Consider the following 24,302-nt stretch of genomic DNA (forward strand, 5'->3'; position numbering starts at 1 on the left):
AGAAGATTGCATAATTGTGTGATGTAGGATGACCGCCTTTGCAACCGTGATTAACATTCCTCTATAATTTCTGCCATGCTCCCCATAAAATTTGCTTTTATATACCCTTTCCTTTGATGTTGCCAAAACTATTTACCAGTTTACATAAAGTGAAGGATCATCCACTAAAAATCGGTGCAGTATTCTCAGAACTTTGGGTTTCCCATAGCCTATTGGTCATTTACATAGCTCAGCGGAGGGAGGTCCTCAAATAGGTAAGACAAAAGATTCACCCAAACTGAAATCTGCTTAGGACTGTTAAAAAGTATTTATACAGTGCTTGTCAAACATTTCTACTATGACTACAGTTCTCCACTCGCCATCGGTGAAAGTCTAGCATGTAGCTTTGGTGTAAGTGTTTAAATGAATTGGAGTGGGAGGAGATGGGCACAATAGAACACCTTTTTGGCCACCAAATAGTAACATGTTACACTACTGCCTCCGGGACACTGATGAAATATAAAATACTTGGTCAGGCAAACTAACCACAACGGAACCCAGAGAGACACTCTTGCCACAGCTTGGCCTAAAAGGGAAAATGGTTGTGTAGGACTCCCGTCTAGTTCACTTTTGACAGCATACCCAAGTATGTAAATGGTTATTAAATTAGCAAGGCAAACCCTCCCTCACGTTTTTTTTTCTAAATAAGGGCCTTCTGTGCTATTATGGAGCTTGCAAACTACAATAATGGAATACGTGTGATGTAAAGACAAGTTCATGCCAAGGACCTGTTACAGGTATCACACTGAACAAATAAAACAAACCAGTGTGCATGCTGGGTTTGAGGAAATTTGTTATAATGCAGTTGAAGAGGATCTGGTTTGTGGGACAGCTGCTACGGCTACCACCACAATTTTATGTGATGTAGGAGAAATCTGGAAGTAGAGATGAAGGGACCCCCAGTCATTTGCCGACATCTACTTTGCGCTTTAACATCTGGGCATTAGTGACATGTGTGAATGGTTGATTGTATGTGTTTATTTACGGGGGCAAATTTCTTCATACCCATTATGCTTCAATAGAGATAATGACTTGCATGCATGTATTTTCGGCTTTACTGTGGTTTCAATTATTGAGGTGAACATCTCACACTTGCATTAATGGGGATTGTGATTTACATGCCCCTGTTGACAAATGGTACGGCATGAAGATACTCTATTTTAACATTTTGTGTCCCTATTACCTTTTTCTTATTTAGGTCTCCCCCAGATGGTATACTTTATGTTTGTGTGATTTATTTAGGGTATGGTACTATATACATTTACTGGTTCATCATCCCTATATGATTAGATAAGGATTATTGGTCCTGATAAAATGCCATGATCTTTTGGACTAAGTCATGAAACATGTTGACCCTCGATTTCCCTACATACACTAATTAGAGCTGGAGTGGCTCATTATATCCATCTCTGGCCTGAAACTGTGTTGTTAACCATAACAAAGGAACCCAGTGATTAAATAGCATTTCACATTCTTTCCAATCTACTCACATCTAGCCACACGTTTCACCACCATACATCACTCTTCACGTCAGCGAAAAGAGCCCCCTCTTGGGCATTGCAGCGCCAGCCAAAGACGCTGCTCAATGATTATGTGAGGGCCCTTGCTCCTAAAAGAGCACTACCCCACCTCGTCTCCTGGTAGACCATGACCCCCTATATGAACTGCATACCTCTTAAATTGATTACATTTCAGACTATCAAGGAAGAGGGCTTTATTAATTAATGAGTTGGGAAATGAAAGCCGACATGTTTTTACATTTTTTTTTTACCTACACCTGTAGGAGAATACAATAAAGAAATTACTGATACTTATGTAGAACCTACAAAGAGATTAGAGGTGTATTTTGGAAAACAAGTCAAAATCTATATCAAGAGACCAATTTTATTCACATCCACAAACAAGTTATGAGTCTGTGGACCAGTTTGTAACTAGATTAAAGGCATTGGCTATAAAGTGTAAAATAAACACAAGGATATGATGGATGGAGTGCTGAGAAGGTGTTTGGGAGGAAAATACGACGTTACTTCGCATGCGTTTAGTACGCATGCCATTACGACGACCGCGTTTTTAGTTCGCATTCCTTTCCTACGCAATTCGGAACAACGAATTGCAGTAGGGGGTGCTGGATGTTGGAATAGTATAATTTACTATTCCAACTCCAGTCTATGCGGACACTAGGGAAGGTGTTGGATTTTAAATCCAACACCTCCACCCCCCCCCCCCTCCCGCAAGTCGCTGTTCCGGCTTGCGTAGTAAAGGTTTTCTAAGTAACAACGCGTGCGTACTAACGTCCGCTTAGTAATAGCATGCGAAGTAACGCATGCTAAGTAAACGCCGTTTACCGTTGGGGAGACATCATGTGTGGATTTAATTGGTCCCCTGTATTATTTGAGAGAATCTGAGCAGTTTGCAGTGGTGATGGTTGATGTAGTCTCAAGGTGGGTTATAGTGGAGTTTGTGAGAAACATTACATCTGAGAGCAATAGGATGTTTGACAAGGTATTCATGAGAGGGATGCGCAGGTGTCATTGTGACCGATAACGGCTCTCAAACGACTTCCACTTTGATGCAAGGTTTCTTGAGGAAACATGGAATTAGGCATGTTCGCACATCTTTGTATAATCCAAAGGGAAATGGCTTGGTTGAGCTGGCTAATCGTTTAGTCAAAGGTACTGTTCAAATGGCAGCCAGCGCAAGGAAAAATGTAAAGGAAGCCTCGGATAAGCTGGTGCAAGCTTACAATGCCACACTGAATGAAGCCATGGGTAAAACGTCTATGTGTATGGGGAAGGAAGGCAAAAACAAAATTGTCTCTAAAGTGGAAGGAGGAGAGTGAAGCAGTTATAAGAGTAAACAATGACAGATCAAAGGGATGAAGGAGGGCGATTAAGTGAAATTGGAAAAGAGGGATTAAGTTATATTTTCTGAGCCCATGGAGGTGAGAAGTGTGCACAAGTGGCATGTTTTGAAGAAAGGGCAAAGGAAGAATAACAGAATGGCACTGTACTGTAAGAGCGTTGATGAGGCTCGGAATAGATGAGAAGGATGAGATGGGTGTACTGGTTACGTGTTGATGGAAGAATGTGGAAACCGGGGTACAAGGAAAGAGACAGGAGCAGGGAATAATAGAGGTGTATGGAAGAGGGGAAAAAGAGCGACGGCCAATTTGCAAGAGGACAGACACTGTTAGATTTTAACATTTTGTGCTAAACTGATTCTTTTAGCTAGACTATTTAATTCAAGTGAAGATTGAGCTCTTAGATTAGTTTTAGTGAAGGGGCATTGTTTAATTTTTATATTACTTTAGATGCGTTTGTTTAGTTAATATTTTCTTGTTGAAAGCTTTGTATTTTATTTCCATTAATAAAGGAAGGAAAGGTTATACGGCAGTTGAAGGGGACTTTTCTTGTGGGATTGGTGCTTTTGCTACTGACAAAATTCTATACAATGTGAGAGAATTCTAGAAATAGAACTGACAGTTACGGGAGAGCAGGCGAGGGGACTCCTTGCACACGTTGCTCCTGAAATATACTCTGTTAAAATCATCCATTTAGTCTCGCTAATCACTTCTACATTAATTCTGCTTAACCAAGAAATACATTGAGTCTATTTCCCCTAAACCCTATTTAGGTCTCGGCTCAAAGGCTGCACTTGCGCAGTCTCGGTCCGAGATTTAATATTTTGGAGAAGAGGGGCTTGAACCCGCCCCTCTTCTCCATTGGCTGGCCTCTTGAATGCTGGCCAGCCATTGGAGAAGAGGTTTGTCTCTCCGAACAGGCCCCGTCCTTTTCGGATTCGGGGGCAAGAGGAGAGAAAAGAAACACGCCCCCGAATTCGAAACCGCCACTGCCTTTCTCCGAGGCATTTCTGCTTCGCCTCGGAGAAAGGCAGTGGTGTCTCCCTATATTCTTGTTAATTTTCTCTCAACAAGTGTGACAAGCTTACAAAGATCGAACTCCTTGAAAAACTGAAATGAAGACATTCAGCATGCTGCTTTGGGCACACGATTTGCACAAGGTCATGTAAAGATACGACAGCGCCGAGAGGCCACACCAATAGCAATACAGAGCTATGCAATTGTGGCTAACATACCACAACATTCAACAAAATCTCAAGTGCAAGGCGCAGCTAAAACAAACCCCAAGCAACCATGCAGGGCTCGCAGGAGGGCGTGCACTGCGATGGCGTCTGGTTACCACAGGCTATTAATGGACATCTATTTTACATCCTCTTCACGGATCTGCTTGAACCCGGAGGCGCACGTGCCCGCGCTCTCAGTGAGTGTCCCCACATACAGGGGTGTTTCTCCCGCACACCACCACACTCCGCGCGGCTACTCGCCGGCGCAGTTTAAAAACCCCAGCACCTGCATGGTCCGTCAGGCGCCAGTGTCCGAGCCCAGCTCCTCGCGCCGAAGACTTCCGGTTTCTCGGCTCTTCTGGCGCACACCAGCGCGCGGGCGAAGCTCCCTCTCACCGGGCAAATCAAAACACGCCCGGACGCGGAAAAATGTAACGCAACCGAGGTGATAAGGAGGCAACTGTGATGCACACTCTGAGAGCCCGCGAGTGACGGAGAAAGCGGCCGAGGCATTAATTACGGGGTATTTAATCCTCCTCGCTGCACTAAAGAGCTCCTGTGCGGTGGGTGTCGTGTTTCCCCGGAACCACAGGCAAAACAAACTCGAGTCAACCTCGAAAGACGCGCATCTGAATGTTTGAAAGTAGCAGCAGGCCAGGATAGCACAGCAAGGGGGCTGGTCTGCTGCTTAAATTACTTAATGTCTTTTGACCTGAACTGTGGGTTCAAGTGAGTGCTTGAAATAGAAGTGTAATAGTGTCAGTACTCACTATCCGAGAGTGCTGAGAGGTGCAGGTATTCTTCTAGTAAATGTAAACTCTCCCTTTCAGACTAAAAAGTGCATTCACTCAGTACCTACCCATTTAAAGCACGGGTTCGTGTGACCCTAGAGATTAGACCAAATAGCGGTCATATGGGAAAGTGCAATGTTTGAAACATATATATATATATATAGATTTCACTCCTTTACAGTGATCACTTCTCCAGCGTCTGCACAGGGATGTTTACTTAATTAAGGTATACTAATTCAGATCAGCGACATACTTACTAGTCTATAGCGTTGCCTTGACGTTTCAGGCGCTAATTTTAACGCACGAGAAGGCGCAGTCTACATCGCACAGTTGTGATGGTTAAAAATATCAAACCACATCCTCAAAATAAAGTCATGTTCTTGAAATGCTATTTTTTCCAGGCTTTTCTTACTTGCCGCTACGGAGGGGGGGAAGCGCTATACAAATATAGCTCTGCCCAAAACCCTGACCCACTTACACAGCCGGTTAACTTTTTTTTTTTTTGCACTGAACAGCACTCGTCATCTCTGTGTGCTACCTCATTCCTTTGTGCACCACGTCAGACACCTCATTCTTCGATACACCCGGTGGCAGTGCTACGTGTTGTGGTGTGCAGGGCACTATTCTTCCCTTGCACTCATATCTCCCTTGTTTTGCATCCAAAATGTCCCTGTGGACTGCACTTCATACAGCCTTTTCACCCCAGATGTGGTCGTTTGTCGACATGGACTTTCTGGCCACGCACCCTTTTCCCGATATCCCCCTCGCCGGGTGCAGAGCATAGCTCTGTGTGTGTGGGTGACTTTGTGTGTGGGGGTGCAAATGCAATAGGTCTCGCATTTGAGAGCGATTAAGCTATTGACATTGTAAATAACAATGCAGTTTCTTTAAGTGTTTTAAAAACAAAAACAAACAAAAATAATGTCATGAGCAATGCCAATAGCTCTAACTTTAACAATGCCGAGACCATTGCATTGTAAATGCTTGTTAGGCATTCTTTCTATATTGTAAAAGTTGCTCTAAATCTTTCTGAAAGAAATTTCTCAGGTTTTTCTTTTAAATATTTTATAAATGGCTGTACCATTTGGAAAAACATTTTAGCTTGGTTGCTTCCTCCATGCCTATAGGATGTTACGGTCTTCCTGGCACTCGTCTGTTTGCCTGGGAAACTACTAAATTCTGCAAGCAAAATTTGCTTCGTGTTAATATTGAAGCTCTTTCATGTAAACCCTTACCTAGAACCATCGAACTAAGTTTAGTTTCTTTCTCTCTCTTGCCTCGCAAAGATCTGCCCTCATGGTCTTTCACTGCTGTTAAAGTGCTGGGTTTGGCTGAACTTAGCATAACTGAAATGTATCTCACCCCCAGCTCGTTCAAAAGATTTGACCTTTACACACTTGTGAAATGGTGTTGAGACAAGTGAAACGTTATAGGTACCCACTTTTTTTCCCTTACTTTTTATTTTTTGGGAAACGATACGTAACAGAACTCTCATACATGTATAAATATTTCACGAAGTTGTTTTGGACTTCAGAAAAATCAGTTCAGTGCCTTCCACCTACAACACCAACCCCAAAGGTGTGTTCCATGTCAATGGACCCCTAAAGGAGGCCTCATTTATAATTAATGCAAAATCTAGATTATACAGAAATGTCCCACTTCACTATTTCCTTCAAACAGATATTCCTTTATTTATTAATGCAATAAACCAATTTCGTACCAAGTGACATTAAAAAAAACCAGCCAAATGATGTGATAAGACACAGCCAACACACTTGGAGAGGTAGCTCTCTATTTAAAAGCTCATGTGAAATTGATTAAATGGAATCCTAAAGAAAGGAATATCAGAGGGAAACATTTATGTACAATCTGGACTGTGCATTCCCTATAAATAACACCTCCATTAGGGTATACCATGATAAATCCATAACCAATGCCATGAAGTACACAAAGCTAAATCAATGCAAATGGATTCCTATAACCTCTCAGGTGTTATTAACAATCCCGCTGGACCTCATGCCCCAGTTTATACATCTTGGAAGTACGTCCACCATTCCCCCATATAGTGTGTGTTCTCCTGGGCACCCTTTAACTCTTGTACATGGATTTTTCTGCCAGAGAACAAAAATCGATTCCCCACAGACATTCTGCCATTGTCAGTGTGGTGGTTATGGGCCAGTGTTTGGCAATGTCGCCAGTTGCCATCAAATAACCCAAGAGACAATTACTCATCACCCTTGGAACAATCCCATTCATTAATATCCAAAACAGAATGTTTTTGTGATGCCACGCATTGGGAACTCCAATCACTGCCAACCTCAGAGGTCTTCAAACTGGGGAGTGTCAACTGATCCTGGGGGAGCGGTGGGGAGGGTGCCAGGCTCTGGGAAAAAGCAGCATTTAGCGGTTATCAGTCTTTTGTTTTCTGTGGGAAAAACAGTTGCAATAAGCCTCTCTGTAAAGGGTCGTTGCTAACATCTTTTGTCAATTATATCCTGCTGGGAGATAGTGTCAAATGGGAAGGACTAAATATTCTTTTAAAAAAAACACTCCCATGTCTAGTAATAACGATGTGGGTACTTTTACACGTTAGTATGAACTGCTTGACCAAAGTCGTATGTTAGACGATCTGGTATTTTATAGCATTTTTAAAATGGTTAACAGAACATAATTGCAATGTTTAAATAAGTCTAGACATATTTAAACACTGGCCGTTTAACACAATTGTGAAAACCTTTGAGGAGGGGGCACAATTTTTCTACGGGGTCAGTGCAACAGCGTTAAAATGTTTGAAGACCACTGGTCTACAGGGTTGCACAAAGTACGTCCAAATCATGTGACATTACCAAATCAATGGTGCTAGAACACACCGAAAACCGGAGTCGGTGATCTTCCCCATTTTATAAAGCCTAACAGAGGTATAATCAGTCCAATGAAAATATTTAAATTGAATAAGTCTGGAGGAGATTGCTGACTCTTTTGCAGCCAATTTGGAATCATTCAAATGGTGTCTTGAAGAGTGGCTAAGTCTGCAGGCCACCTCTCCTTCCACTGCAAAAGAGGGCCCCACCTCTTAACCACAAAGGCTAGAAAGATTCTGGCAACCACCTATTATCTATTTTTTTCCCAAGAACAACTTAGATCTCTTCAGCCTAAAAATCAGGAAGGGGAGCGAGGTAGTTTTTATTAAAAAAAATCCCCCCTAGGGCCTGCTTGATCAGAAGGAGAACTATGACATAAGCAACTGCCATTCTCCACCAAGATCCGTGAATGATTAGATGTAGGTGGACAGCCAAATATGCACACGATGAGACATGCCCATTTAGCTTCAAGGACCAAATCCCACACGTTTTGTTACTGCCAAGTTCCAGTCCTCTGCCAATAGTGGGGTCAACTTCATTAATTCCCTTCCCCACTTAATCCATTTCAAACATTTATACCAACAGTCAATGGATAAGTTTGATATTAACAGTATTGCCTTAGGGCTCTCTGGCTATATAGTAGTGTCAGTACTTCCAGTTCTTCTAGGCATTAGAGTTAAAATCTAATGTTTAGGTCACTTTGCTCCCTAAACACTGTTTGGAAGCATCTGGAATGATCAGTCCTCACATTTCCATCATATGGTGACTGCACACATTTTGTAAAGGCTACTCCAGATCCCCCCCCCCCCCCCCGAAAGAAGTCACACTGAAGTACAGTGATTTGAAGAAGGTTGGAGGCAGCAGGTGAGGATAGTTTTGGAGGGTATACAACATTTGTGGTGATTGAATTATTTTCAATGCAGCCCATTACAGAGATCAGAAGGCCACTCCCAGCAGTCCCCTTTGTTTTCATTCAATGTAGTAGAGGGGAGTGTGATATAAATACCCAGGTGTTCAAATGGACCTCTGGTGACCTACAACCCTAGGACAGAGTGTGACTCCATTAAAGCAGGCCTCGAAATCTACTCCCCCACTCGAAATTGCGGGTAAAATGTTATCAGGTCAAGCTATTTTTAGCACCTATTAGTCCCATCTGGCGAGTGAACTTACACTGGAAAGGAATAGGTTCTGTTTATTCAGAAAGTGAATGAGCAATAAAAACTATTAACCTTGTTGTTATCTTGAAACATTTGCGGTCTGTTTAAGGAAAGAGGTCAAATGTCAGTTTGTCTTTTATCTAATTGCTGCTTGGAAAATGAAGGTTATTTTCTTCTCATACTAGACTTAAAAGTTTTTGTCAAGTGAGCCATCTAAACATGTCAGTTATTTTTCTATAAACACAACATTTAAATAGATCGCATGTAAATTACTACAAATATTTCAACATATACAAGGAATTACAAAAGTAAATTTTTTGTAATTAAGAAGTGTGATGGAAACAGAGTTAAATAGGAGTATAACAAACCAGAACACTTAACCCCTTCGCTGCAAGGCCTTCCGCCGCCCCCCATGCTAAGCCTTTTTTGGCTATTTGGGGTAGGTCACACTTAGGCCCCTGTAACTTTGACCGCATAAGGTATCCACGCCAAATTTGCGTCCTTTTTTTCCAACATCATGGGGATTCTAAAGGTACCCAGGGTTTGTGGATTCCCCTGGAGGGGACCCGGAAATTAGCCAAAATACAGCTACATTTTGGTTTTTGGGGGAAAATGGGAAAAAAGTGCTACAGATGAAAGTGTCTGGTTTTTCCCCTGCAAATGGTATCAAAAAAGGGGTTGTGGTGCTGAAATTTCCATCTTCCCAGCTTTCAGGGACAAGCGGACTTGTCAGAAAACCAAAACATTTAACAGAGTTTTGGCATTTTTCAGGGACATAGCCTATGTTTTGTGCTTTCAACCTCTTTGCAGGTAAAGGTAGAAATGGGTATGAAAGCAATAATGGATCCTGGAAAGCTATACATTTTAGAAAAGTAGACAAAATTCTGAATTCAGCAAAAGTGAATGTAGTGAAAAAGGCCTTTACACAATTGCAATGAACCATGCAGTGTTTAATTTTTCAAAGTCAAAAAAATGTTTGCCTTTGGAGCACTCGCCATATACTTAAAAATGCATTTTCTCCCTTTTATGGTTATCTAGCATCACAGCTAAGCTGCTCTCCTACCTTGCACAATGAAAAGGGAAAGTGTGAAACCCAGCAAAGGGCAGAGAACATTTCATTTGTTAGAGAAGGGATATCTTAGACATGTCTAACACTGTCCTTTTATATATGCAGATTACATTTGGTTCATGCAAAAGTATAAGCATTTTGATCTATATGATATTGAAAAGTGTCCTAGCACATCATGGGGCGCACAAGAAATTGCCACAACTTTCTATACCATCGTAAATGTTGCTTTGGGTGTCTTTAGAGTGAACTTTTTTTGTTTTTTGCAAGGTAACAACGTTTTGGTTTGATCCTTTACATCTTGGCAACAACCACCTAATAATTCTCTCTATTGAGTAACAATAAAGAACATCAAATGTGGCTTGCTATCCCCAACCAGTAACTTAGCAGCTTAGGAAGTAGGTTTTAGTCCCGGTGGGAAGCTTCAGAACCAGGGATTTACAGCAGTCCACACAATGTGTACCAAAAAAACACATATGCAGGTCATGGCGGGGAGAGCAATCTTTACAGCAATGCTAACTTTCTCTTTAATATAGCACAAGTATCTTTCTAAACACAACTATGAAGTAATCAATCGTCTGTCACTCCAAATTTCATGCTCGACCCTTCTTGCTTAAAAAAAAAAAAAAAAAAACAGGTGTAAGAGCCTTACTAACAGCTTACATGTTAAAGTAGCCTAAAGGCTTAAAAATACACATTTTACCTTTAAGACATCTGCAGTAACATTGTTTTTCCACCCAAACAATAACAAATTAAGAGTCAGGGAGTCTGAAGTGGCGAGAAAGGGTTAAATGGGCTGTAACTGTGTTAAGAAAGGAGACAGCCATGCTCGACTAACCAGAGAATTAGCATAGCCATAAAGAGCTCTATCATTGCTGTGACTGGCATACAGAGAGGCGTTTGCATGTAGAATTTAAGTGATTTGCGTGCCCTATTGAATACAAAGAAACTCTTCAAACCTAGATAAGAAATTAAATAGAAAGCCAATCTGCCTTCTCAACAACAAATAAGCATAGAAACACATACATTTCACCAATACATTTTTAAAACTCGGTTACAGCTCTTCAATTTGTAAGGAAAGGCACCAACGCATCCGAAGGCAAGGATGTGGAGGGCACGGAGGGTTAACCCTTTCTATCAGCACAGGAAGACTAGCAGTAGGCTCCACATGTGTTTGCAAGAAGACTGTATTGTAATTTTAAAAAGTCTTATCACAAAAAAAAAAAAAACACAAGCATTTGCAATGCGACAGTTCTCATTTAGAAGAGTTTGAGCTATTTGCATTTTAAATGACAATGCCTTTTCAAACGTTGACACGTACGGCTGAGCTCTAACGACCACTGTTTGCGGCGTGAGCACAGCCCCGCAACTGAGGAGCAGTGAGAACGAAGACTAGCATGCTGAGCAGTGGCAGCAAAAGGATGTATGCAGCCTACCCCTGCAGAGCACCTTTTCATATAACTGTACGTGTGCAAGGGGACAGTATTCTACATGGCAGCACGACACAAAAAGATACCAAAAGGCGACGGCACACTCTCCGGTGCAATGCCCCATTCCCCAGGAAATACCAGTGAAGCCATTAAACTGTGGTAAACTCCCCAGATAAAGTCTTTTCACCAGGGCAGATATGCATTGCACAGGAAGTGTTGGATGCGGACACAGTAGTACAGGTCGGGTGGCTCTGGTCTGCGGAAGGTTAATCCCCAGCATCAGTCCCTGTTGCGTGTTTCACACTGCTTGTTCTTCCTGCTGCTTCAGGACGCCGATCGCCAAAGTGGTCGGTGAAGAGACAGGAGCCAGTTAATGTAGAAGGGACGCACGCAGCAGGCAGGTACTTTCTGCGCCTAAGGCAGAGACTGTGCAGATGACCTAAACAACAGTGAGGGAGGGGATAAATCAGCAAAGGCATGTCTGAATGACGTCACTGGAAGTAATTTCACGGGGCCCTGAGCGAGGGTAGGATGACTGCTAGTTGCCCGCCTACACCTCGATCGTAGCAACGACGTGCTCTGGTCTATCCCCGCCAGCCTTAGACTGTTTAGCTAGGGGTCTAAAGTATACCCCAGTACAAGTCTACTAGGATACTCCCTACCGTTTCGGGTATAATTGACACATATTACTAGACGGTAGGGCACTCATCACATTTAGTTTCACGGTCCTGACGAAGTGCTAATTGACCCGTTAGGGGCAGTTTGGGCACGAAACATGTTGACCATTGACATCTTACCAGCCCTTTATTCCCATATAGGGGCACCTACACCTTATTTTAATGAGGCTAGAGCGACCTATAAATTAAAAAACTTGACTTAAGTAGGACTGCTCCAGACCTATTTTAACCCACCTCACTTATCGAGCACTACCTAGTCCCTAAACCCGCATGCACCAAACGGCTTCTTCTAAAGAGCCCCGACAAAGAGATGCGGTCTCGGGAGCCCGTCAAGCATTGCAGCGCCGGCCTGACGAGGGGCAAACGCCCAAATGATGAAGCATGACATCCCTTGGGTGATGAATGCATTACAAAGAAAGCCCTGCCTTTCCCTCCTCCCCCATTGTCCAACTAGGAACTGCTCACTCCCCTATAACGGTTACTGGAAGTAATGTCACAACTTTAGCTTCGCCTTAATATTGAACACAGGCCTAGCGTACTCCTAAAGCTGAGATAAGTATACACCATTTGCAAAATATGGATATATAAACATGTCTGCAGTTCAATGTTCGTAGCTAAACCAGGCAAGTAATTCATTTCGAAACATGCATGTACATCTTGTTTTCTACAAATACAAAATTGTGAGTATATTAGAAAGTAAGCGAGCCTACTTTTGGAGCTTAATGTATGCAAATAAATGTTTAATTATTTGCATTGTATGAAATGAAGTAATGGCGACATACGCTCCTCTATACAAACAAAGGAACGCAGGTACTGTTTTAGAAAATATGTGCTCTTAAATATTTGTATTTGAAACTTACCAAGTTGTGATCACGGTTGACATTTTTTAAACACGAGTCGCATTCACAACCGCAGCTCGGCATGATGCTGTGAAAGCCAGCTTTACACCGCGAGAAAAGAGACGATTTAGCTGCAAATGCCTACAAAGTGAGTGGCATACTTCTGCAAGTGCAATAAAGAAGCAGACAATGGGCAGCTCCTCATGATGCTGTGAAAGCCAGCTTCACACCGCGAGAAAAGACAGATGGTGGCAGCGCGTGTGCACATGCACGCAGGCTTGAGGCCAGCTGCTGGCAGCACTTTGAAAATCCCCTTACTAAAAGTCAAGCCTCAGCGCATGTGCTGCTCTAGGCTCGACCTAAAAAACCAGCTATTTGTGTCAACGTTTTTACCTGTAACTTCTTCTAATTATGACAGCAGTTTGAAAGCAATATACTGTTACATCCGCTGGACCTTTCTGGTTGTGGGGATATATAGGACTTGTAGGTTCACCAAGAACCCGACGAACCCAGAGCCAATAACTGAGCAGCGACTTGCAATGGTTTTTTATTATGTACCAGGTATATAGCAATTATTCTGGGAAAATGTATACATGGAAAAATCAGTATGAAAGACACCTATGTATTTGTGAAATGGGAACAAAATATAGAGTTTAGAAACAGTAGATATTTGCACATTTCCGAAATTGGCAATACCCATACTAGCATGAGAATTATAGGTCATTTTTCATAATGACTTATTTTTTTACACATTGTCTTTCATTTGGAAGGCAGAAATGCATGGAAAGTCAATAGCCATACCTCGCTGAAGAGAGATGTGGGCATTGGCATGCCCATTCTGGGCTGACCTCACCCTTGAATTAAAAAAAAAAAATCCTGAGGCCCAGTGGGCTTTCCACCCCCCCCCCCCGGGGGGGCAGCTAAGGGGCTTTTGCCCCAATATGTCTCCGGGGAGGGGCAGAAAGACTGTGGTAATTGTTTTTGGGGCGGGGCATTATGCCCTGCCTGGGCAGCCCCACCCCATCATTTTTTTTTAAACCTGGTTTCTAGTGTGCTACTGCCACCATCTGCCCCCTGGGGGAGCAGAAGGACTGCCTTTTCTCTGGTGTGAGGGACATTGGCATGGCCTTTTTGGGCAGCCCCTACAACAACAATCAATCAAAAAAATTCCCTGGTGTCTAGTGGGCTTTCAGCCCCATCTGACCCCTGGGGGAGGCAGAAAGACTGACATTTCTCGGGGGGGGGGGGGGGGGGGGGGACACCACACACACGACAATGCCCTTTTTGTGCAGCCCCCCCAAGAAGCCCTGGTTTTTAGTGAGCTTTCTGCCCCCCGGGGGCAGGGCAGAAAGACTGACATTGATGTGTGTGTGGGGAGAGCATTGCCAAGCCCTTGTTCGGCAGCCCCCACCCCAACATCAATAAAAGAAATCCCTGGTGTCTAGGGGGCTGAAAGACTGTTGTGCCCAAAAGAAAATGGGGGAGGAAGCAAAGGCCCTTGCCCAAGGGGCCGCTCCCCCCTCCCTGGTGCTAGTGGGTGGATCCCTGCTTGGGGATCCACCCTCCTGGGGTGATCCCCAAGCAGGGAAGGGTACCATTGGAAAGGGGAGATTCTCCCCTTTCCAACTATACCTTTCCCATCTTTTTCGGTGCTCGGGGGGCTGGGATAGCCCCACAAGCACCGAAATGAGAAACGGAAACTAAGTTTCAGTTTCGATTTCATGGTAATGACGACAGCGCACCATGCGAGCAATCGCCATTTCAATGAAATACAAAAATCGACCTGGGGAGGTTGGGGAAGCTCTTCCCCCAACTCCCCAGGCAAAATATATATATATATATATATATATATATATATATATATATGAAATCCCTCTGCTGTCTGCAGCAGAGGGATTTCCTGAGCATGTGCTCATGACAGAATGGTTCCGTCATGAGCACACTAGAACTTGTGCTCATGACGGAACCATTCCATCATGAGCACTGAAGGGGTTAACTTGCCGATGTGCAAATGACATATTTGCAGAAACTTTATTTCCAAACATTGTACACTATATAGTTTTAAAACCACATGTCAGTGACAAATTCTGTTGCCATTTCAAAGTAAAATCTAGTGATTACAAGTGACAGTGTGCTACCACCTCATGCTTTAGTTATGTTTTTATTAAAAGTGATAGTTTTTAAACAATTGAGAAATATTCTTGCCCCAGCCCTGATGAAAATGCCATTAATAAACTAAGAGGCAAGTCAGGGGTCATGTGCATCCTATATGAGGCCAGATTTGTATTATATATGGAAAAATTGTTTTGATTACATCAAACTAAATAGTTTTTTGTACAGCAGTTATGCAGAACGTACACATTTAAAGGTGTTCTCATATGTGATAATGAAGAAAACGGGGCTCGAGTGCAGGTCTAGTAAACGTCATGATTTTGAGAGGCCTCTAAGAGCCAAGTAACTTAGAGTCCCGAGGCATCTCCATATATGTTCAAGACTGCATAATTCTGGGTACTGAGCCAATGGGGTCCTACTGGTAGAGCAAAATATCATGTGTACAGTGCAATACAGTCCTCCAATCCCCCCCCCCCCCCCCCCCCCCCCCCCAAGAGCACCAAGTTAAACTTCCTGACGTATCCAAACTGCTAGTGGTTCTATTGTCAGGACAAGGACATATGGTAACAATAAGTCAATATCTTTTCCATATAGAAATGATATTACTGCAGTCATCAGATGACTAACAGTTAGAAGCCATGAGAATAAATGGTGTAGCAATGATTTATAATGCACACCATGGTATTTCTTCATTTAGGACATTCAGATGACAGCCTAATCTGAATACCCAGCGCTGTTCTCTGCGGAACAGTAATTTGTTTAGAGGGCCCATGTCCCTACAGTAGCGTAGTTTGTCCAGGGCCACCCATGTGAGATCTTCAGTATGTCCCACATCCAGGAAACGCCATGCAAGTTTAGTATTCGATTTCTTACACTGGATTGAACTCCTATGTTCAATATTTCTGGTTTTAACCTTGGAGGTAGTCATACCCACGCACATCATATTACAAGGGCATTTAATTAAGTAGACAAGTCCTTCAGAATTACAATTAGTATGATTGGTTTGGATCCAGGGAGTTTTTAGACCCAAGTACAGTTGTTTAGTATGTGTTGTCAGATGATACTCCACACAGGAGCCACAAGGGACATGGCCCTGTAAGGGTGCCCCTGTCCAGATGGTGCATGGGGTATCAGTCATCATGATGCTTTGTGGCCTAGTGTGTACCAAAATATTGCTTCAATTGCTGCTTATTAAGAATGTGCCAAACCTTCTAGATGGTCTCAGTGAGATGATTGAACGTGCTTGCACATACAAGGCGATCAAAAGGAGGTTTTGAATAGGAGTCTAGTAGTGCTTCATGGTAATTGTTATGTGCCCGTTTTGATGCTCTGCGGACCAAATGGGATGGATACTGACGCGCCATGAGATTCTGGGTAAGATTGTTGGCATTTTCTCGGTATTTAATCAACTCTGTACAGTTCATCCTCAGCCTCTGCAATTGCCACGCCGGGAGGTTGTCACAAAGGGCTTGTGGGTGGAAACTCATATAGCTCAAAAGGGAATTGTGTGCCATTGGATTTCTGATATAATTCTGCAAAAATCTGACCAATGTTGGGATATAATTTAATTCTGCAAAAATCTGACCAATGTTGGGATATAATTTAAGGTCAAGAAATGAAGTGCCAGAGGCATATATTTAAAAAATCCGTGCTCCAAATGTTTTTTCCAGAACTTAGTAAAGAAATATTTGTATCCATATCTAGTACACAGATTTTTGATATTTCCCCAAAACAATGAAAAAATTATGAGAATTATTTCACCCCGCAACATGTGGAAGTCACAAAGTGGGGAAGACCTTGTTTAGAAGGGGGATTTTTTTTTTTTCTAATAGCCTTTGAGGGGAAAAAACTTAACTCCCCAAGCCTTAAAGACTTCAGGGTTTCTACCACATTTTTCATCACTGTGTGTGCCAGAAAGCAAAGACACTGTGATAGCAACGTCCATAACGGTTTGTTGAGAAGACAGAATTAAAGCTTTGCGAAATCATGGACAATGTGCTGATTGTATCGTGAATTTTAGCTAACATTTCCTCTTTAATTGTACTGTCTTCTTACACTATTTTATTAGGCACATAATGCCTTTAAAAAAAGTCCTGCTTATTTTGCAATGCACACCCCGTTGCTCTAAGCCTTATAGAGCTGCCACAGATCTAAGCTTTACATGTCACCCACTGGACCTCTACCCCAGTGATCAATCCCATATTTATTTCAAACTATACAGGCTCCAATACCAGCTTTAAATACCAAGTCCAATAGTTCTGCACCCTTCAGTTTTCAATTGCTGGACGGGGACATCAGAGGGAAAATATTCAGAGTGATCCAAAAGTGTTCTAGCCAATACTGTGACACCCTAGACATTGCAGATTGCAAAAGCAGTCACAGATCTATTAGAGAGCCAATACCATGCACAAACATGTAAATTGAGCATCTTTGGGGTAAAAGGCTAAGATATATTGCACACCATCCCAGGAGTTTAAATGACAAACAACGAGACATGGTTACAACAGTGATCTCCTATCGGACTCTTTGCAGGACAGGGACAAAATAAAGAGAGTGGTAATGAACACAGGCAAGCAGCAAACTAGGAGAAACACACGATGAGCAGGCAAGCATGTGACCCATTTTGGGGACTCATTTTTGCAAGATTTTGTTGCCAATGTAGACATTAACTAGGGTTAGAGAGAAAAGAAACAGTGGATTGATTCCTTCTCGAACTACAGAAAAGATAGCTATCAATCATGTTACCAATTTTTTTAAATTAAAAATATTGATTTATTTCTCCTCATCACAATTTAATCAATTATGCTTCCTCACATATCATGTACAGGAATAAGACAAATTAAGTATTTTATAGCATACACTTGTGAGCACATCATTTGGGCAAAGGTGTTCTAGTAACCCACATTCAAAATGTATTTATTCCTAATAGTCTCTGGCAGGATGAGATTGTTATTCAATAGGCATCATCTTGGAGAAAATTGTAGCCATGTAGTCTTTGTCTCCCACCCAAGCTGGCAAATTTCAAAACTGTGCTTGTGTGGCAGTCTAGGAGAATCTACTGGGACGCATTTCCAATGGAAATTCAGAACTTATAACCACGTTTGATTATCGCAGATCCTAAGGAGTTTCTTCGGAGTTTGTATTGTCTAGTTTGAAAACAAATTGTGCCACATTCAAAATGTGTGCTCTTGCATGGTTGGGGATCAGAATTAAGAAGCATTAGTTATACAGTTTCAAGATGATTAAAATATATCAATGATCATGGAGTGTTATAAAAACAATGTCCCATTTCAATTGTGTTAGAAAACTGCAATAAAATTAGAAGCATATTTCTCAGTGTGTGCATGCCATAAGACCGACTGTTGCCTCTTAAAGCACAGAAGGTGGTTGAGTAACAAATATCAGTAACAGTATGCAGGTTAGAGGCTACATAAACTCCGATTGGCGTGAATGAGGATTACCTAGGGACTGCGAAAGGGTAGCATATGGGTTTGTTACCAAAGATGGAATTAATTAGTAAAAGGTTCAATTTAATGAATGCCATTTGAACACCATCAAGTATGTTGCAATTCTTTTTAATACACTGCTTAATAGCCTTTCTATTTACAAACACAAAGTTGGTTTTTACATTACCATCTACTGATAAAGTGCACTAGATTAGGGTATGACTTTGTAAAAAGGTCTTTAAAATATATAGTGTGGATTTCTTCAATATGTTTATCCCTGGAAAAGAGGCTTCAGAACTCAACAAAATACATAGTCCTCTAGGTTCACAGGAATGATCTTTGCCCTAAACACACCACTCTCAAGCAACGCATGGGAGGTTTGTGGATTACAGTCTGCAGGATTTCCAGATATGGATTAAGAAGATTGGCTAAATCTGCAACTTCCAGAGGTGTTTTGGATTTCTAAAACGTGGCTGCATTTGATGGAAAGCCTGCAAAAAAAAGATCATTGTCCCAGCTAAGATCGTGGCACATTATGAGGCACTTTAAAATACCTAGATAAAAATGAGCTTCTTCATAAGCCAGAGCCATGCCATATTAGAGAAAAGGAATCAGTCACGGTTTCTCAACTACATGAAAATTGCTTTTCCCTGCCACTGGCTGCACATTATAACCAGTGTTTAAAAATCACCTCTACTTGAGTAAGAGCATGAATGAAGGCGGATTATAACAATGCAGTCTCACACAACCTTCGAGAGGCATTCCATACAAGGAATCTTGATATTTTACAGGCGACTAACGGGTCGCTATGTACCAGTGAAATAGTACCTAAGTGGATGGCCTGCTACATAACATTAGCTCCTTTCCTGGTCCTCTTCATTTAAGCTTCATTCAGAGCCCTTTCCCGTGAGATAAAATAAACCCACATATATATCCCGATCCAGTTTGACGACATTCATTTCCCCTTGCACAAGAACATCAACAACCAAAGTGTACTGGGTCTAAGGGGACAAACAGAAGGACTGGTTATGCTTTAGAGGACGCATCCTAAAGACTAATCACCTACATAACAAAGAAGTGCCTGAAATTAAACTGGAAAAAAAAAAGACTGGATTTTACTTGGATATTTCGTGCATCCTTCATGTTGTGTAATCGAAGAACTGGAATGATATGATTCTAGTGTATTTCCACTATGGATTTACTTCACATACCACAAAAGATTAGCAACTAGGATTTTTTTTATTATATAAAAAGGACCCGCACTGAAACCGGTTTCTGTCCACGTTCTGCATTCTCTCCCCTCAGATTATGGCCCCATTACATCTGCTGCGCCAGGCAGTTATTCCTAAAGAAAATAGCTATATTTTGTAACAGTAGGCCACAAGTACTGCGATTGGTCTATAAGCAAGGATGCTGCATCCGTTTAATCATATAGGCTTGTACCACTGCTGAACGCTAGATAGCAAGACTCAAAAGTGATCGCTAGCTGGGTGCCAAAAGAAACAGTCTATCCAGATCAGCAAAACTCCAATGTAAAACAGATACTTGACTTTGCTTTTCTGTATTTAACCCAATTTTTTTCAAACTGTTATTTATATTAATGAAAACTGACAAAAATATGTTAATTTGTTGATAAAGACTGTCAATCACCTCTCCACAATAAATCATTATTTTCTACTGGTGTGCTGCATTTAACACTATTGAGAGCCCCACTCATTATATTGTCTTAATATCACATACTGGAGGGTAGGAACTGTTTTTCATCCTCTTTAGACCTAATGCGCCTTGTTTCTAGACCCTAAACTCTACCAGCGGTTTTTGATAGCTTCCCAATATCTCTTTGGCGAACAGCTCAGCAATGATCTGACTATGCACAAATCTCTATTTTCCAAGTTATCCTCAACAAACATCTCCAACTACCTAACCATCCGTCACTTTTCCGCTATAACAAGCTGTACTGCTAAAAAAAACCATCCAATAGTAGTATTTATGTTAAACACCAACCACCGATCAAAACTGCTTAGACATCAAAAAATTACTGCTACATGGACTCCATGTCGAAATGGTTTTACAGTAAGAGTGACTGCCCCCTCTCAAAAAAAAAAAAAAAAAAAAAAGACTGAGTTTTATTCTTCCCCACATCCTAGAGTCACTAAAGCACTCTTCCACAAAGTTACACGGAAAATAAAAGACACAATAATTCCCTTTTCGAAATTGTGCAGTTAAAGGTAGAGCAATTTTCAGTTGTTCGTAGTAACCCCGTATCACAACCACGCCAGCTGAAGCTTATAACTAGTGTAGCACAGTATTAAAACAAAAAATAAAACGTTGACGTGTGCCGGTAGGCTATTTAAACCCTCACACATAATATAATGGGATTATCATCCGCGTTCCAGCCTCCACTACCTCTCCCTACACATCAGAAAGTTGTTAAAGCCATTCTCTGTGTCAACATGTTTAGGTGACGCCTGCGCTGGTCCTGAACGCAAACGAAGCTCAAAAATACTTTAAGCCTATGTAAAGTAAAACGCCGTTTACTTATCCAAGCAGAAAGAAGAAGGCAGGATTCAGTCTTCAGTCCAGTAAGACGTTTATTTATTCTAGCTAGACACGGGAGTACTGCTGGTTTCGGTTAGGTACAACTGAAGAATGCCATAACCGACTGTGTAGCCCTTACCGAGCAGAAAGGAGATAAAAAAATCTCCAGTTTGTAAAAATAACCATCGCCGAATAACGCAATACACCATAAATGGGTACAATTAAAGCCACATTAAAACTAGACATTTGTGTAATTGACAAAAATCCTATTTAATAAAATTACTTTCTGTGTCAGAAAGAGCTTCTCCCCGCCAACATCCATGCTAGTGAATTAAAAGTCCAACATTTTTTCTTTAAAAAACGTTAATTAATGAGCCATTATTCAACACAACGATATTTTAACACGTTTAATGTGTCGTGTGGTGGTCTAAAGAGCAGTCCTGGGTGTAACCACTGGTGGAAGTCGAACGTTTCGAAAGAAATAATACTACGAGACAACCCACTAATGGCGTCGCAGTATCAGAATAGTGAGAAAGACGCGCGTGAAGCTTCAACTACACAAATCTCAAAACCTGCATGCTACATCGAGAGTAAAGACTATCTTCAATCTCGCCGTTCGTCGCTCCATCTTCTGTCTCTCAAGAACAAACTGCACCAAGAAACAAACAAATAAGATGAGACCTCCAACACACAGCTACTCCTCACGATGACCGACGACAGCAACAGAGAACCACCGAAGCAGACGGAAATGACGCACGACAAAGCGCGTGCCCGAACAACACCGCCATCATAGAAACATAGCACCTATTGGTGGAAATAAATAGGAAGTTCCCGTCTTCAACATGGCCGTCCATGAATTGCGCACGGAATATTGAAATCAAAAGAAAAAGGACTAGCTAGACGTCCAGCAATCACTGTGCATCTACGATACGGTCACCCACCTCATCCGTTATAATACAATCAGTAAATTCAATTATTTTCATCAATTCAATGTAATACCAGAAATATAGTAGAATTAGCATTACAAGTTTTAACTAGCGCACCAAATTACCATCAAGCGTTTAACTATTTATACAATTTCATTTAGTACGGCAATATTTTTTAGAGATCTTATTAACTGGTTGCTGGCGGCTAAATAACGCTCGGTAGTAGAGTCTACTGTATTTAATGTAAGTCTGCAGTCGACTGAATAGTACTTTCCAGTGGTTGCCTGACTTCAGTTTTGAATTCTTTTTCAACATTCCATTTTTCTGTTCACGTTGGAACGCGTAGCTGTGCTCGAAAGTTGAACGCGCACCTCTTCGTCCGCAGAGCACGTTGTCGCGCGCGTGCGCTCCAATGTTTTGGGACGCTCCTCTTGGGCGTTCGCGCCGACGTGAGTCATGCGTCGCCGCTCCCGCGAGCCTGCCTGCCCTACGCTCGCTAGTGTTGTGTAGTTGGCTGTGCGCGCTGCTGGTGGATGGACAGCCAACGCTCGTGCCTGTAACAGACCCCCCCTTCCCCCGCGCCCCACTCCCCCTCGCCCCGTTAACGCTGCGACCCCTTGGCCGCAGAAACCGGTTCCCCTCCCCGCGCGCCCCCACACACACGCAGGGCATTGATGGTAATGTATGCGAGGAAACAGCCGAGACTCAGTGATGGGTAAATCGCACTTTCTGCGCACAACCGTTTTTCTGTAATGACAAATCCGCCATTTTTGTTGTATAGCAGCGAAGAGAGTCCTCGGGGCAAGGGGCCGTGGGCGCAGCGTCCCATCCCTCACCCTATAACACGGACCCCTTCTCCGGGGACTGGCGGCCCCATCTAATGCTGTCTTTTTATTGGTCTTTTTCAGCTGTCACGACCGGCGAGAGTCGCAGCCCTACCAGGTACCTATCCGCAGCTGGGGCCGCCGTACTTTAGTCCGAGGTTTCCGGACAGCTCAGGCCCCGGTGCTGCAGAGCAAGCGTTGTCGTGCCCTGCTGTACCAGCGCCTTGCCCCCACCAGTACACTCCTCCTGCACATATGGTCCCGTGTGTAACTACAATAGCGCATAGGAAGAGCACAGGCCTGAACCTATCAACAAGCCCCCTTCGCAGTCACATTACAATTAATAGATCCACCCCCAACTGACAGTGACGTATTTATTTTACAAATACATCGTGTTGGGAGTGCTGGTAGTGAAAAAAAACATTACCTGTGATGCGATTGTAAAGTGCGGAAGTAAATCGACCATTAAACACGTTCCGTTCTTGATATACAACACATTACTTAGATTGTTGCAGGTTTGTATTTCCTACCAGCGTTGCTATTTTTATGATAAGATACCAGTGCTTTAAATGGGCAGGTACTGCCCAGTACTGAGTACCTGTACATCTTTAATTTGAAGGGGAATTAGTACCTACATTTCTAAGCCCTGATGTAATACATTGCAGTGGATGCGTTCCGGTCCTTTTTTAGGAGTCACAGGTACTCTGAATAGAGAGTACATGTACTTGTATATTTCCATTTAAAGCATTGATAGACACTACTTATTTTGTTATTCCCCTGTTACGTGAAGTATGGTTTTATGAGTACTTAGTACTTTATTATGCCTGTCACAAAAACAATACTTACACCTTAACTTTACAGCATTATAGTGAGTTACATTGCTCCAGCTGTCATACAGACAATGCCAACATGTTAAATGACTATAGCTTAACGTCACATGAACATTACATTTGGACCATGCGGGTCTGTCTGGCTGTGGTGTTGATTATCGGGCTTATATTTTTAGCACCGTTCATCGTAGTTTACTATTGAACTAGTGGTGTTTCCCCTGCCAGTTCTTTCCTTCACCTAGAATATTCATTTTCCTCTGTTGGTGGCATTAACTCTTAAGACAGCGGTGACTTGTGGTGCCGCCGAATTGGAGAATTCTGAAATTATGAATTGGTGTCTGATTTATGCCGTCAGTACATAAGCAAATTTTACAAAACTGTCTTTTTATGTTCTGATCTAAAAAAATAAAAAATGCTTCTATCCATATCTATTGTAGGACACAGATTAGTCTGTGGACCAATGTCACTGGAAATCTGAAAGCTGAAGGATAGCTACTATTAAATCTTAGCGGTAGTTAAAAAAAAAAAAAAAGTGCGTAACATTTCATTATCAGCGTTACAAGCAACGTTTAGTGAGTTCTTTTGGCAACAGCAATACTTTAAAAAGATGCGGTTTCTGTACAGGAAGTGTTTGTGCGCATTGCTCGATGCTCCACAATAACAGCAATAAATAATAATTTAAA

General features: G+C 42.2%; 1 protein-coding gene across 12 annotated transcripts in view; it reads left to right on the top strand.

Annotated features, from left to right (window-relative positions):
• The first annotated feature begins 22,451 nt into the window (after positions 1 to 22,451).
• The window catches only part of WAC (WW domain containing adaptor with coiled-coil), a 600,841-nt gene continuing 598,990 nt past the window's right edge, over positions 22,452 to 24,302 (top strand). For 4 of the 12 annotated variants that reach the window (XM_085631779.1, XM_085631780.1, XM_085631777.1 and 1 more), the window contains exons 1-2: positions 22,459 to 22,680; positions 22,874 to 22,907. In XM_085631779.1, coding sequence (XP_085487905.1) covers positions 22,640 to 22,680; positions 22,874 to 22,907 — 75 coding nt within the window. In that variant the 5' untranslated portion in view covers positions 22,459 to 22,639. Of the gene's footprint in view, positions 22,681 to 22,873; positions 22,908 to 24,302 lie in introns of all 12 variants that reach the window. The other 8 variants (XR_014970123.1, XR_014970125.1, XR_014970124.1 and 5 more) reach the window with 4 other exon arrangements.

The sequence above is a fragment of the Triturus cristatus genome, chromosome 10, assembly GCF_964204655.1.
Source record: "Triturus cristatus chromosome 10, aTriCri1.1, whole genome shotgun sequence".
Taxonomy (NCBI): domain Eukaryota; kingdom Metazoa; phylum Chordata; class Amphibia; order Caudata; family Salamandridae; genus Triturus; species Triturus cristatus.